This window comes from Pleurodeles waltl, chromosome 7, assembly GCF_031143425.1.
Source record: "Pleurodeles waltl isolate 20211129_DDA chromosome 7, aPleWal1.hap1.20221129, whole genome shotgun sequence".
In the NCBI taxonomy this organism is placed as follows: Eukaryota; Metazoa; Chordata; class Amphibia; order Caudata; family Salamandridae; genus Pleurodeles; species Pleurodeles waltl.
Window position 1 is genome coordinate 473093853 of NC_090446.1, and position 16134 is coordinate 473109986.

General features: G+C 44.7%; 1 protein-coding gene across 1 annotated transcript in view; it reads left to right on the forward strand.

Moving 5' to 3' along the window:
• KIF22 (kinesin family member 22) overlaps window positions 1-16134 on the forward strand; it is a 136180-nt gene that overhangs the window by 63493 nt on the left and 56553 nt on the right. Inside the window, exons 5-8 of the mRNA XM_069244087.1 lie at window positions 5009-5218; window positions 5661-5891; window positions 5985-6138; window positions 6382-6502. Coding sequence (XP_069100188.1) covers window positions 5009-5218; window positions 5661-5891; window positions 5985-6138; window positions 6382-6502 — 716 coding nt within the window. The remainder of the gene's footprint in view (window positions 1-5008; window positions 5219-5660; window positions 5892-5984; window positions 6139-6381; window positions 6503-16134) is intronic.

Here is a 16134-nt window from a genome sequence, read left to right on the forward strand (position 1 = left end):
CCATATGGTCCTCAGTTCCCTTTCAAAAGGAACTGCCCCTTGAATAACTCAGTAACTAATCCGGGAGTTGGTAACCCCACTTGGGAGCACTCGCAAACAGAACACCAGAAGAGGGACAAGACAGGGGTCTGTTAGATCCAAAAGTGCTCCATTTACCACCAGAATCATGTCATTATGTTCTCATTATATCGAATGTTCCTGAACTCAAACCTCATTCCACTGAATCTTTTACAGAACTTAAAAACAAGGTCATCCATTGGTTGCACGTGAATGCGGGTTTGCTTTTTCAATGACACCCTCAATACTGATGGTGAGAAGGGTAGGGTGGGTGGGTTCCCTAGCGAAGATCGGTTCAGGGGACTGCATAGTTATCAACTTCAATTCTCCTGACCTTGTCCAACGGCTCTTTTTAAATGCTAATAGACCTTATCCTATAATTGAAAAAGCCTCTCTTTGTAGGCCTACAAGTGTTTTATCCACCTCCCATGCCAGCTTGGAGTAGACAATTGCCAACGTTATACGGGGCTCCCCCGGCTATCCACACACTGCACTTGGCCCTAGATGCCCTTGCTCACCTCTTTCTGAGACAGACTGACTAGGAGATGACCTTTCGGAAGTGGCTCCGAGCTATTGTGAAGCTGAGGACATTCACCTTACTGCCCTCAGCATCTCTAACTTTGTCGCCCCTTCGATCTTGGCAGATCCTGTTAATCAGGGATCACTCACAAGCACCACGAGCCAAGCAAGCGAGGAATGTATTCCGAACTTGTCAATTGTTCACACATTCTGGGGTCCACCTGTATGGCCAACCTACCAAATTTAAATATAGCTGGGGCCACATCCAGGCAGGTTTACAATGCATATAACGAGAAAGCTACTGGTCCTAATATACCTGAGGGAAATAGCATGGTTCCTAGCAGTTCCTCCCCCTGTAGAAAATATCCTCAGAAATAAAGCAGGGTCCATAAAAACAGAGAATCTCGATAAGGTACTCAGCTGGAATATAGCAGGGTTGGAAAGCAAACTACAAAGCCCGAGATGGGGGCAATTTCATTGATCACCTGATTTGCCTCTTCCAAGAAACGTGGGCATTAGAACCCAAATATAGACTAGGCTTTAAAAGCTATTGGGTTCCAGCACGCAAGTCATCTTCTGGGAGACCATCGGGAGGGCTGCTTGTGTGGACCAATACTTCTCTTAGGTGCAAGATAGAAGAAATAGATACGGGTTGCCCTGATTTGCAAGTCTTATCAATAATGATTTCTGAAGAGAGACCTTTACTTTTAATTAATATCTATAACAGGAATGTGAGCTCCATCCTGATTCTGATGTCCTGTACATTTTGGACAGTTTTCTTAAAAACAATCCCTCCTTCTTTGTTTTGATTGGAGGGGATTTTAATGTCACTTTTGAACCTAATCCTCTAGTCAAGGAATATGTAAAGAAGAGATGCCCATTGGGGCATCCCTCAGCTAGCCTCCAACAAAAGACCAAGGCTGAATAAATCTGCGCGCTTACTGGCCGATATCACACTAGCCCATGGCCTCCGAGCCTGCAACGGTTGCTCGCGCTCGGATGTAAATTTGCAAGCTACCTTTAGCCGCGGAGGGCACAGCAGTCGTATTGATTATATATTGCTTGACATCCGACTGTGGAGCCACATGTTCGATATGAGGGGTCCAACAGCAAATTGAGAGCGCTCATGACCTGATGATCTTATCGACCAGAGGGCTTTTCCCTTCGTTTAATGTGCCCTACTCCAAGATCCATGCCTCCCAGCTGGTCCTAACTAATAAGACGCAACCTAAAATGGGAATCTGTTATTTTTTCCCCTAAACATCTGGCATCTATTTACAACCTGCTTGCCAACCAGATGGAGTGTATGATTCGGCTAAACGAGAATGGGGAGGGTGACACTCTTAGCAGCCCACACTGATTTGTTCCAATCTTTAAAAAATCTTTTTACAAAAAAGATTCTTAATAATCCTAACTAAAAGCACTGTGCTCCCTGGTTTGACAACTGTTGCAGAGAAGCACAACTATCTCTCATGGAAGCAATAAAAGAAGGCCATGTTGAGCTGTTAAGAACAGGCAGAAAGGTTTATAAGAAGGAATGTTCCAAGGCACGCAGAAGCTGGGAAGAGGCCAGATGGGTTACTATCCTGGAGACTGCTAAATCCAACAACACATCTAGGTTCTGGAAACTAATAACTGATGACTGTAGTGATTCCCCTGCCGCACCTGGCTCTTCTATTCTCTCAGCATCATGGGTAGAGCACTTTGGGCAATTCTATGAAGGCCCATCTGAAGCATCTCTGTGGGCCCCTGATGCCTCAATAAACCAAGAGACCACCCCGATCACATTCTCGCTAACTGAAACAAGAGCATCAATAGATTCATTGAAATGGGGAAAGGCCCCTGGCCCAGATAAGATTCCAGGCGATCTATACAAATCAAGACCAGATATATGGGCACCATATCTCAACCTTATCTGCAATGCAATTGCAGCAGGGGCCCCCGCACTACCTACTTGGAAAGGGGCTGGAATAGTACCCATTTTTAAAAGAGGAAATCCGAATATCCCTGCCAATTATCATCCGATTAGTCTCCTTGATAACTCTCAAAAAATCTATGCAAAACATCTTCTGCTCCATCTTGAGGAATGGATTATGGAGTCTGAAGCTCTTTCTGACCTTCAAGCAGGATTCAGACCTGCAGTGAGTACAGTTGACCAAGCCCTAAGATTCATGTAAATGAAATGGAAGAATGTTGACCTGGGGAGGGGTAATCTCTATGTGGTCTTCATAGACCTCAGAGCCGCATTCGATTTGATCCCCAGGAACCTGCTGTGGTCAACATTATCAAATATGGGAGTGCCATCTGGTCTCCTGAAACTCATTGCTCAACTGCATGAAAATACTTTCGCTCAAATTAGATGTGGCCAGGGGGGCGAGTTGACTGACCCCGTAGCTATCAAAAAAGGAGTTAGACAGGGATGTGTCCTGGCACCCACTCTTTTTCTGCTATATATCAATAATTGCATCCACTACTTAGAGAACTGCACAAATGATTCACCTAAATTGGCTTGGAAAAAAAATCCCGTGTCTGCTATATGCAGATGATACAATTTTGATATCAAAATCGCCAATGGGAATCCAAAATTTGATCAATCAATTCTGTGTTTATTGTAGTGACTATGGTCTGGACGTAAACATTAAGAAAACAAAACTTATGATATATAGTTCCTCCAAGAAACAATCGCGCGTTAGTATAGAAATGAACTTGATTCCATTGGAGAAAGTAGAAGAGTTCGATTATTTGGGCTTCAGACTATCGACCACAGGCAAATGGAAGGCAGCCATTGACAAAGGGGCTCTCATTATAAGCCAAAGAGGCGGGGCCCTTGTCCGTAGATCGAGAAAGGCTCCGAGTCCCCCCTTGAACATACTTGCGGAGATTTACAATGTCCAAATTAGAGCAGCGGCCCTTTATGGAGCGGAACTCTGGGGGTCCCATAAAAACCTGGACACTCTGCAAACCAAGGAAAATCATTTCCTTAGACAGATTTCCCGGTTAGGTATGGGCTCACCAATGACCCCTCTAAGGATTGACTTAGGTTTAAATAGTATTAAAACCACAGCAGCCCTAAGGCCTCTCTCCTATTGGATTCGTTTATGGAAATCTGTTGAACTCGAACCATATAGGCTGGCTATAAGAGAGCTCATAGCCGCCCCCCAGGCACTGGAGAAAATTCCATGGTTGAAGGAGATGAAATCTGCCTGGGTCAAAATAGGTTTTCCTTATTACTGGAAATATCCGGACCAAATCCCCGATAATGCAAGGAAACTTGTTACAAAAAGATATTGGGAGAAAGTTAATGAAGACTCCTTGCACCAAAAGGGGGGCGGGCAGGCTAACAATGGAATTCCTCCAACTCAAGCATGAGCCCTGGGCTGAGAACTTCTTGAACCTTCCCATGCCTCCGTACGCCCGTGCTTTATATCTCCAGCTAAGATATGGTACACTGCCTATTAATGGTTTTACGGCTCACTGGTCATCTAACACCGTTTCAAATGATAGATGTATCTTTTGCCAAAACTGCAAAGAAACAATAGAGCATATACTATTTTTCTGCCCTTTGTATAAGAGTCCCAGAGGGAGGTGGATCATTCCCCTCTGCAAAAACATGTCATTACAGGATAGAGCAAACGCCACCAGAATCTGTACATATGACTCATCCTCCGTGGTAGCTATTACAGTTACCAAATATTTATCGGAGGCCTGGTACATCCGGCGTAGGTTCATTGTATCAAAGGGCATGTGAGCCATCCTGTCATTAGTCCACAGAAGGTGTCTCAACTGTTATTTTCTAGTAGTATTAGTAGGAATTTTTAGCAGGAACTTGTTGCCCTTTATATGAACAATAGAGATTGTATAAGCTTACAGAGCCATTTTTTTAGCTGAAATCTGATAGGCTTCTTGATAAAGTATCCTATATCTAAATGGGAACTCTATTTGTTTTTTGGATTGACGAGGGCCAGGTCTTACGGGAAAATAGCTGTACACATTGGTATGTTAAATTTTTTTTTTTTTTTATATCCTAGCTTTTATCTTTTTCTCTTACCATTTTTAGCCATGTCTTATTTATTGTACTTTTTATCTACGATCAAAAACTTAGCTCTGTTGATTTTATTGTTATACTGTCCTGATTATTATTGTTTTTATTGCCATTACGTTTTTTAAACAAATATTATTTATCATGTATGATTGTTGTTTTTGTTACTCTAAATGGTCTAGATTTCTAGACCGAATGAACTCAAATAAAATACTACACTAAACTTTTACTTAAATTAGTTTTCTCTTGGGAGCAGAAAATTATCTGCTTGCTGGCAATTGGTAGCTTGTGAATTCAAGTAAAACTTCACATAACTGAAAATCAAAATGCTGACTCCTCTTTAGCACGAAATTCCAATCTTTAGTCATATTGGCCTGTCTTGTGTTTGTACAGGTTTTGGATTTATTGGAGCCTAAACATCAGGAGCTCCCCATCCGCGAGGACAAGGATAAAAACATCTTCATACCGAACCTGACACAGAAGGTTATCACCAGTTTCTCGGACTTTGAGAGCTTCTTCATCCCAGCCAGCCAGAACCGCACTGTGGCCTGTACAAAGCTAAACAACCGCTCAAGCCGAAGCCATGCGGTGTTGCTCATCAAGGTGAGAGTAGCTGTTTGATGCCCTTAACTTGACATGAAAGCTTCATTAACCAGTCTTTACATTTCAGTGGCTGTATGCACTGTACAGTACATCTTAACTTTTGTGGGTACGATAGTTCTTCCAAAGTGGCAGGCTCCTGTGTTGTGTGTGGTGTGTGTGTTTTTTTTAATTTTTTTAAATTTATTTATTCTAAGTAACCTTGCACCTAGAGGAGCTCCTTAAAGACTTGCAGGTTGTATTCTGTTCCTTTTTCATAGGAATGGAGTGCCCCGTTAAGGAGAGCTTATCTTTAGCATTTTTTATGAGAGATTTACATATTTGACTTGTTTTCAGGAGAACAATTACAACCATACTGGTTGTTCCGGTCTGCCAGTGACCAGTGCTTTTTGTCCTTGGTCTTGTATGAGTTTGTCGGTCATGTTCCTGGCTCTTCTTTCCATAGGTTCAGAAGAGTGAATGTTTCTCACCCTTCCGACAGCTAACTGGGAAGCTGTACATGATTGATCTTGCTGGGTCTGAGGATAACCGGCGCACTGGAAACCAGGGTATCCGTCTCAAGGAGAGCGGTGCTATCAACTCCTCTCTCTTTGTTCTCAGTAAAGTTGTTGATGCCCTAAATCAGGGCTTACCCAGAATTCCTTACAGGGACAGCAAGCTAACCAGACTTCTGCAGGTGAGCACTGATGCGATCCTTTTGTAAACTTGTTTCTGTTGTCACTAGTAATCTATTTGTTGATATTTGAGCACTGCCTTCCATTTGCTTCAGGACTCTCTTGGAGGCTCTGCCCACAGTGTCATGATCACAAACATTGCTCCTGGACAGAAATATTACTTTGATACTCTCACAGCCCTGAACTTTGCTGCCAAGTCCAAGCAGATCATTAACAAACCTTTCACTCAAGAAACTACTCAGTCATCAGGTGAGAGCTTGAAGCCCACTGTCTCCATAGATGCCATATGTTTAAGTTTGAGGTTGTGACTCTTTAGGCAGTAGGGGAGAGTGTGCATGTCAGTGGGCAGGGAGGCGACTTAATGAGGTTTCTCTTATTTGCTGGAACTAGTAATGGATGCGTTATGTGCAGTCTGTGTCTGTGTCAATCAAACTTGCACTTAACCTCTCTTCCTTGACATTAATCCTCATTCTCCAACCTTTTGCTTACCAGCTCTAGCACCTATGAAGAGACACCGGGACGAGCAGGAGGCTGGCTCTGCAGGCATGCAGCTGAAGAAAGTGAAGAAGGAAAGTAGTGAAGAGTCCCCCAAGGCCACTGAATCGTCCCTCAGGTCAGCTTATTGCCTTAAAATCTGTCATCTGGTTTCAGCAGTTACAAAATGGGTATTTCTGGGTATGGAAAAGAACATAGTTTTCTATGATTTGAAGATGTGAATATTTTTTGTGCGGCACACTAGTACTTATAATCCTGGACTTCTGAGGGCAGAGTGAGGTGTGATGAGGCTATGAATTATTGTGGTTGCAGTGTTTTTCATCCCGAAGTTTTAGGTTCTTTAACAAATATCTGCTTTTAGATAATTACATGTTGACGAGGCTTCGAGCTTCAGTATTAACTGTACCAACTCTCATTCTTCATAAAACTTGCTGTTCATGATAATGGTTGTGTTTTGTCTCTTTGGTGACCAGTTGTGTGGTTTTAGGTTGTTCTCTAGTTAGCTCCAGTAATTAAGTATGTTTTAGGTACCTGATGCGCCTGGTCGCCACGGACCACACGAAGTGCCAGACTTGGTGATCTTTGTTTTCAGGTGTTACTCTAATTTAAGTCAGTTCAAAAAACGCATTACACATCCCTAGAAATTTTAGGTTTTAAACAAATGCACATAACATGAAATGGTATTTTGTCCAGAGCATGAATGTTACCCAGGCCCCCTGGAGGTATATTTATTTTGTGACAATGTAGAGGCTTCGGATGGGGAAGGAAGAAAAGGCTTTTGGAGTTTACAATCGCCTTTGTGTTGCATTTAAAAATGCTCATCTGACTGTGAAAAGATAAGAGCCATCGTGAGCTTAAGTGGTCAAAGCATATCTTTGGTGAAAGTCTGTTAATCAGTGCATGATCTCCGATTTGTTCGACCGGTGCATTTTCTTAACATTTTTGTTCATTTTTTATCTTTTGTTAGGTTATAGTAACTGTAAGTCAGTAGTCCATCTTTTACATCACTAATCTTTTTTTTTTTTAAGATGTTTTTATGAGTCAAATATAAGAACATTGCCAGAACAGAGATATGCAGGTGTAAATATATATGAATAATATTGTACTTATAAATGCATATTAAACATGTAAATGAATTAGGCATTACAGCAATATAGTATCAAAGAATACAAGTTTGAATTGTATTAGTATTTTTTTAGCACCTACTATCCCTGATGAGGCGTCGAAGCAGTTTTCGGCAAGTAGCACGCTACTCCAGAACCCAAAAGGAATTAGTGATGGATTAGTATAGAGAAATATGAGTACAGGTTTAGTAATATTAGGAGTTAATTTGAGCTGCTGATCTGTGAGTTTTAGTTGGATTGATTGGAGTAATGGAGGGGTGGAGGAGGGAAGAATCCAGAAGTGTTTACTAGGAGTTTATAGTAATAGGATTTAGGCTTGGGATGAGTAAAAGGGGGGGGGGATGGAGGAGGGAAGCATCTATGGAAAGGGCTAGGGAAATCGTAGTAGCAGGAGGGGTTTTGGATGAGTTAAAGGTGAGATAAATGAAGGAGAATTTAGTAGGGTTGTTTTGGAGATCATGGTAGTAAAGTGAGATTTGGATGAGTTAGATGTTCAAGAGGAGGGAAGGGCTTAGGCAGGGTTATTTAGGAGATGAAAGTAGTAGAATGTATTTGGGATGCATCAGATTGGGAATGGCGGATAGATTGAGAGACATGACATATGGCGATGGGTAGACAGTGTGATGAAAAATTAGAGTGGGGGATTCATAAGTATCTAATATAACAACTTATCTAGGAGCTGTGCAATGACCTATGAACATGTTAAGCATAGAATAATGTGTGTATGTATATGTATATATACACACCCTCATACATATTTAAACAATGACTAAATATACATTAAACAGATTTAACATAGTAATACATATTTTCTAAAGAACTATGCATAACTAGAATATACACATAATCCGATTAAAATATGTATCAACATAGGCATATGCAGTCCATAGCTGTTTGAATATGGTGGTTATGAAGGAAAGACACCTCTTGAGTAGTTTTCTGAAGACAAGCTAGTTATCTGTGGCTCTTATAGTTGGGGGGGGGGGGGTGGGGGCGGTAATGAATTCCATAGTTTAGCTGCTTGAACAGAGGAGGATGTACCACCTATAGTCTTTCTTGTATGGTGGTGGTCTAAGGCAGGGTGCCAATCTTGAGCGGAGGTTTCTTTGTTGAATGTATTTGGTTATTTTGTGGGTGATACAAAGCAGCTTGAAGGTATATTCTCTGGCAATGGGTAATTTATGATCGGGTGGGGAGATGATGCAAGAGAAGAATGATTGTGATGTATACGTTTATTGAGGGCCTCTTGGACCAGAGTAGGAAGAATGATATAATGGGATTTCATGCGAATAGGGAGATTATAATTTGCTGAGAGTAGTAAAAGTGATAAGAATCTTTATCACTGGGAAATAAGAATACTACCTTTTAATCACCCAAGCCTTCCAACACAGGGTTTTACCTTGTTTCCTAAAAGAACTATTGTGCCACATAGGACTGTTAAAGAATTGATTAATGGGGGTAAGATGCAAAATAAAAAAGGTTTCAGTAAGTTTACTTTCTGATGGATACAACTACCTGTGGATTCCTCACCTAATGAATACTCCCATGGCGCCAGCATTCGACGGAAATCTTCCTAGCTTCTGCACGTCGACAAGGACGTCACACTAGCCCACGCGACGCCGTCTGACGTCATACAGGCAATAAGAGGTCCTCGCCGACGTCAGTTCCCTTTTTTCCGTGCATTCGAAACGGTTATCTTCGAGGGAGCTACTGTTACTTTCGTAGTTACAGTGTATTTTCTGCTGCGTAGTTTTTCTCTGCGGTAATAATGTCTCAGAGGAAGTCTGGTTTCAAGCCCTGTCGAGAGTGTGGGGGCAAGATGTCTGTTACAGATCCTCACTCCGACTGTCTATGGTGTTTAAGCTCCGACCACAACGTCGCAACTTGTGATTCATGTCAGCACATGAATCCGAAGGCCCTGAAAGAACGTGAGGCTAAACTATTCATGGCGAAGTCGAAGAGAAAGGAGAAAAAACATCACAAGAAGTCTTTTTCGCCAAGGTCTCATCGGCGTCATCGAGACTCCCGGCGCCGTAGAGATTCACAGCGTCATTCCAGCAAGGAGTCTTGTTCGAGGTCGCCTTCGGCTCAGCATCGGAAGACTTGGGAGGTCAGTCCCACGGTCACGCCACATCCTTCAACGCCGTTGCCCTCTCCGGCGTCACCGACTGGACAGGCGTCTGTGATTGAGGTGATGCAGCCTCTTGTGTTGTCGCTGGGGTCGGGGTCGCCTTCGATCCAGGCACCCCAGTATCCGGCTTTTCCCACCCCTGGAGCCGATAATACCGCATTTCTGAATGCGATGTATACCATCTTTCAACAGATGGCTCCAGGAGGTGCTCCGGCTGGTCCTTCGGGGCCCTTGGCCTTTTCATTGGGTGATCCTGCGCCTCTACGGCCGCCACCCTTTATGCCCTTTCTCCCTTTAGGGAATGTGGGCTCGGCGCCGGTGGCCGCTCCAGTGGCTCCAGAGGTTTTTTCCCCAGAGGTTTCCATCCCGTTGACGTCAGGATTTCGTCCTGTGACTCCGGCGGGTCCATCGGAGATTCCAAGATCTCTTCGTCTGGCTCCTACCTCGGCGCCGAAGCTGCCTGTGGCGCCGGACGCGGCGTCGGATGCTTCTGGAGATCGGCGCCGATCTTCGGCGGAGGCCATGTCGACTCCGCGTATCGAGGAGAGACTACATTCGAGGAGACGTGCTCTCCGTCTTTTGGAAGAGCAAGAATACCAGCGAGTCTTTAGAGGAAGGAGAGGTTGAGGACTCTGGTGATGGACTGCATGGTCTGGATACAGCCAGTGGGCTGGATACATCCCCTGAGTGGGACCTTTCATCTCCAGGGGAATATACTGAGGAGGCTGCTACCTTTCACGCTGTGGTAAGGAAGGCAACTAACTTTCTGGACTTGCCTTTGCCGGTGGCAGAGGCAAAGCAGAATTTACTGACTGAGGTACTGCATCCGGCCTCTGCTGCAGCGGAGCCTCTCTTGCCATTTAATGAGGCTTTGCTTGATCCGGTGTTAGAGGTGTGGAAGAAGCCAGTATCTTCCTCTGCTGTTCATAGGGCTGTGGCCAGGAGATATCGAGCTGCACCACCTGACCCTGGATTCCTGTCTAGACACCCTACGCCGGAGAGCTTGGTGGTGCAAGCCTCCTGTTCATCTAAGTCAGCGCCTGGATCTTTCCCGACGGTACCTGGAGACAGGGACTCCAAAAAGCTGGATGCACAATCTAAGAAAATATTTTCCTCTTGTAGTTTTGCGTTGAAGGCCACCAACGCGACTTGTATTCTGGGGAGATACATCCATGCTCTTATGGACGATATTTCATCTTCATTTACGGAGCTTCCCCAGGGACTCTTGAATGTTGTCTCGGATGCCCAGGCTGCCGCAACCCAGATTATCCAGTCTGGGCTGGACACGACCGACTTGGTGGCTAGGGCGATTGGCACAGCTGTGGTGGCAAGGAGACAAGCCTGGCTCCGTAACTCAGGGTTTTCTGCGGACGTGCAGTCGACCCTGTTGGACCTCCCGTTTGATGGGGACAAACTGTTTGGAGCCAAAGCAGATTCGGCCTTGGAGAGATTTAAAGAAAGCAGGGCCACAGCCAAATCATTGGGGCTGCAAGCTCCTTCTGCTGCCTCCTCCAGATTTTTCAGGAGGTTTTGTGGATTTGGGTGTGGCTCTTCCTCCTCTTCCTTTCGGGGGAGATTCCAGCAACCTACCTCTTCCCTCCCCTATAGATCATTTAGAGGGAGGGGTAGGGCCTGCACCAGAGGAGCCTCTCAGCAGCACTCTGCCTCTTCCTCATCCTCTGGAGGGGTGCAGCAGGGAAAGCAGCCTTAGGCTTCCACCATTTCCCACTCACTCCTCTCCTGTAGGGGGAAGGTTACGGCATTTTCTCCACAAGTGGGAGACTATTACATCGGACACTTTGGGTTATCAGTATTGTGGGAAAAGGCTACACCCTTCCCTTTCGGGAGTTTCCGCCCCCCATCCCGCTCCGCCCATCTTATTGTTCAGAAGAACACCTCCTGTTGCTAGAACAGGAGGTTCAAGTCCTCCTTTCAAAGGGCGCGGTGGAGTTGGTCCCAGAGCAGGAAAGGGGTCGAGGTTGTTACTCGAGGTACTTCCTGATTCCCAAGAAGGATGGTCGGTTGAGACCAATCCTGGATCTGAGGATCTTGAATTGGTTCCTCAAACAGGAAAAGTTCAAGATGCTGACCCTAGCTCAGGTGCTTTTGGCGTTGAACAAGGAAGATTGGATGGTGTCTGTCGACTTGCAGGATGCTTATTTTCATATCCCGATACTCAAGTCGCACAGGAAGTATCTCCGGTTTGTGGTAGGGTCGCAGCACTATCAGTTTGCGGTCCTTCCGTTTGGTCCTACTTCAGCACCTCGAGTCTTCACGAAGGTGATGTCGGTGGTTGCGGAAGAGCTCAGAAGGAAGGGGATAGCAGTATTCCCTTACCTGGACGACTGGTTGATCAAAGCCAAGTCTCCGGAGCTTGTGTTGCATCATCTGCAGTCAACAACCCAGTTGTTGTTCGACCTGGGCTTTTTGGTGAACGTGCCCAAATCTCACCTGGAGCCCTCTCAGCGCCTCCTGTTCATAGGGGCAGTACTGGATACAACATTGAATCGAGCCTTTCCTCCGCCTCAGCGGATTCAAGATATTCAGGATTTGGTTCCAATGTTTCAAAATGGAGCAGTAGTTCCAGTCCTCAAGGTCCTTCATCTGCTCGGTCTGTTTGCCTCCTGCATACTGTTGGTCACGCATGCTCGCTGGCACATGAGGGCTCTTCAGTGGTGCCTCCGAAGGCAGTGGTCTCAACACAAAGGGGATCTAGAAGGTGCTGTCAAGATCTCCAGAGATGCTGCTGTGGACTTGAAGTGGTGGATTGCGGGCAACAATCTTTCACAAGGAAAGCCGTTCGCGCAGTCACCACCAGTGACCACGGTCATAACGGATGCTTCCATTCTAGGGTGGGGAGCTCATCTGGGGGATCTGGAGATCAAAGGGCTTTGGTCTCCAGAGGAACAGATTTTTCATATCAATCTGTTGGAGTTGCGGGCTGTACGTCTGGCTCGCAAGGCCTTCCTCCCTTCCCTTCGTGGTCAGTCGGTACAGGTCCTGACGGACAATATTACTGCGATGTGGTACATAAACAAACAGGGAGGAGTAGGGTTGTACCTTCTCTGCAGAGAAGCTCTTCGACTATGGTCCTGGGCAAAGGACCATCAGATTTGCTTGGTAGCAGATCATCTGGCCGGGGTCTTGAATGTACGTGCGGGCAGTCTCAGTCGCCATTTCTCGGCCGACCACGAGTGGCGTCTCCATCCAGATCAAGTCAGTTTAATCTTCCAAATGTGGGGGTTTCCTCGTATAGATCTGTTTGCCACTCTGGAGAACGCGCATTGTCCGTTATACTGCAGCCTCCAGTATCCGGTGCAGGGAGCGTTGGGGGACGCGTTTCAAATAACCTGGTGCGACCAGTTGCTTTACGCGTTCCCCCCCCCCCCCAATACCCTTGATTCCTTGAGTGTTGAGGAAGATTCGCCAAGACCGGCCCAAGTCATCTTTATAGCTCCGGATTGGCCAAGGAGGGTGTGGTACTCCGACCTTCTCCAACTCTCGCTGTGCCCTCCGCTCCGTCTCCCTCTCAGGGCAGAACTCCTCTTGCAGTCGCAGGGGCAGGTTTTACACCCCAACCTCCAGAGTCAGCACCTACATGCCTGGAGATTGAACGGGGCAACCTGAGTTCCTGCTCTCTCCCGCCTGATGTAGTGGATGTTATATTAGCAGCCAGGCAACACTCCACTAAATCTGTCTACTCTAATAGGTGGTCTAAATTTGTTATGTGGTGTGGAGAGAGACAGATTGATCCCTTACATGCTCATCTGTCAGATGTTTTGTCTTTTGCTCTGTCTCTAGCGCAGAAAGGTTGTGCAGTGGCTACCATTAAAGGTTATTTGTCTGCCTTGTCAGCCTTCCTTTGTCTTCCAGACCAACCATCGTTATTTAAATCCCCTATTGTTCTCAGATTCTTGAAAGGTCTTCTAAATAAATATCCTCCAAAACCATTTGTTATGCCTCAATGGGATTTGTCCTTGGTCCTAACTTTACTTATGGGGCCCCCTTTTGAACCTATGCATTCTTGCCCCTTAAGGTATTTAGTTATTAAAACAGTCTTCCTGGTGGCTATAACATCTGCTAGGAGAGTGAGTGAGTTGCAGGCCTTATCGGTAAAACCCCCTTATACAACTTTTTATGGGGATAAGGTGGTGTTGAGGACCAAGGCTGCTTTCCTCCCGAAGGTTGTTTCACCTTTCCATTTGGCCCAGACAATTACTTTGTCCACGTTCTATCCTCCACCTCATCCTTCTAAGGAGGAAGAGAGACTACATCGCTTGGACCCAAAGAGGGCGTTAAGCTTCTTCATTGATAGAACGAAGGATTTCAGGCTGGAGGATCAGCTATTCATCGGATACGTGGGCAAGAGGAGAGGAAAGGCAGTCCACAAGAGAACACTCTCCAGGTGGGTTGTTCTTTGCATTAAAATCTGTTACTCTTTAGCAAAGAAGGATCCTCCTGATGGCATTAGAGCTCATTCCACCAGAGCTAAGTCGGCCACTTCGGCCTTGGCCAGAGGTGTTCCTGTGGTCGACATCTGCAAGGCCGCAACTTGGTCGTCCCTTCACACTTTTGCGAAACATTCCTGTTTGGACTCTGAGGTCAGAAGAGACGGCCATTTTGCACGGTGAGTGCTGCAGGATTTCTTGGTTTGAACATTTAGGCACCCACCACCGGGCGTGGTACTGCTTTGGGACTCTATTCATTAGGTGAGGAATCCACAGGTAGTTGTATCCATCAGAAGAACGAGTTACTTACCTTCGGTAACGACTTTTCTGGTGGATACATTAGCTACCTGTGGATTCCTCACGGTCCCACCCGCCTCCCCGTTGCCTTTTTAGTCTTACCAAGTAATTCTTGAGTGCGCTCCTCTTGGTCTTCAAGGCTGCAATAGATTTTGTATATATGGATATTTGTGTGTGTGTGTATATATGTGTGTGTGTATGTATATATATATATATATATATGATTAGTATATATTTGTTTGATTTAAAAAAAAAAATAAGTTATATTACATTTACAGCCATTTTATTGCAATGTTGTGTGATTTACAATGTTATGGGATGTTGCCTTGCTCTTTCATTGCGTTGGGTTATTGTTCTCATGCACGTAAAAAATGTTGGTACTGACGTCGGCGAGGACCTCTTATTGCCTGTATGACGTCAGACGGCGTCGCGTGGGCTAGTGTGACGTCGACGTGCAGAAGCTAGGAAGATTTCCGTCGAATGCTGGCGCCATGGGAGTATTCATTAGGTGAGGAATCCACAGGTAGCTAATGTATCCACCAGAAAAGTCGTTACCGAACGTAAGTAACTCGTTCGAATGGGAGATAGTGCTGGGCAACCAGAATTTTGGGGTGTTACACCTAAATATAATGTGTTTATGGGAAAAGTGAAAAATAAATGTTTCTTCCAAAGAGAACCATAGCTTTTGAGGTGAAACATTGAGTGTAGATAAATAGGGTTGTATTTGCTTAATGCCAAAAGAAATCAATTGAACTAAAAAAAAATGTTTAGGTATCTTAATAGGAAGCATCATAAGGCAGAAGTTAATGTCAGGGAGAAGCATCATCTTAATGGTGTCCAAGCAGCCCCACCATGTGAGATATAACAGACTATTTCTGTGTGAGATCTACTAGCTTTGCAGATAAGATTTCTGAATTAGTCTTATGTATCCTTGAGTGTAGTGCAGTACCATACCCCCAGGCATTTAATCTTGGAAGAATTCCAAGATAATCCTGTATCAAGGAATACAGAGCCAGTGCAATGAGCATTAAGTGATAAGACCACTGTTTTGTCCATAAGGTTTATAGCCAGCTACAGCAGAATATAAATTGAGCTAACGCAGGAAGAGAAGTGTCAGGGTAAGACCTGAACAAAAGAATATCCTCAACATGCCATAAATATAATGTGTGTATTATTAATTTGAAACCCCGTAAATTGTTCAGAAGTTTTTAATTGGTATAGAAAGGGTTCGAGGGCCAAAATAAATAGTAAAGGAGATAATGGACATCCCTGACGAGTGCCCCTTTTTAAGAGAAGGGGGGTGGAGGGGTGATCAGATACCATTTGTTATAACCAAAGAACATGGTGAGGAATAAAGAATGGATATAAAATGTCGGAATTTAATACCTAGTCCATGCCATTTTAATGCCTTCGACAAGAAACCCCAGTAGACCCTATCAAAGGCCTTTTCCACATCCAATGATAAAGCTGCCAGAGGAATCTTAAGTTTAGAAGCCTTGTTAATAATAAAAAATAAAAAAAATGATTATCTGCTACATTTCTTTAGGGATAAAACCAGATTGATGAGAATCAATAAGTTCAGGTAAATATGGGAGTGCACGGAGAGCTAAAACTTTGGCATAGAGTTTACAATCTGTATTAATTAAAGATATGGGTCTATAATTTTTTGCATTCAGTCGCATCCTGAACTTTTTTAAGAATAAGACAAATCATGGCCTCTGTAAATGAGCCAGATTCAGAACCTGACTAT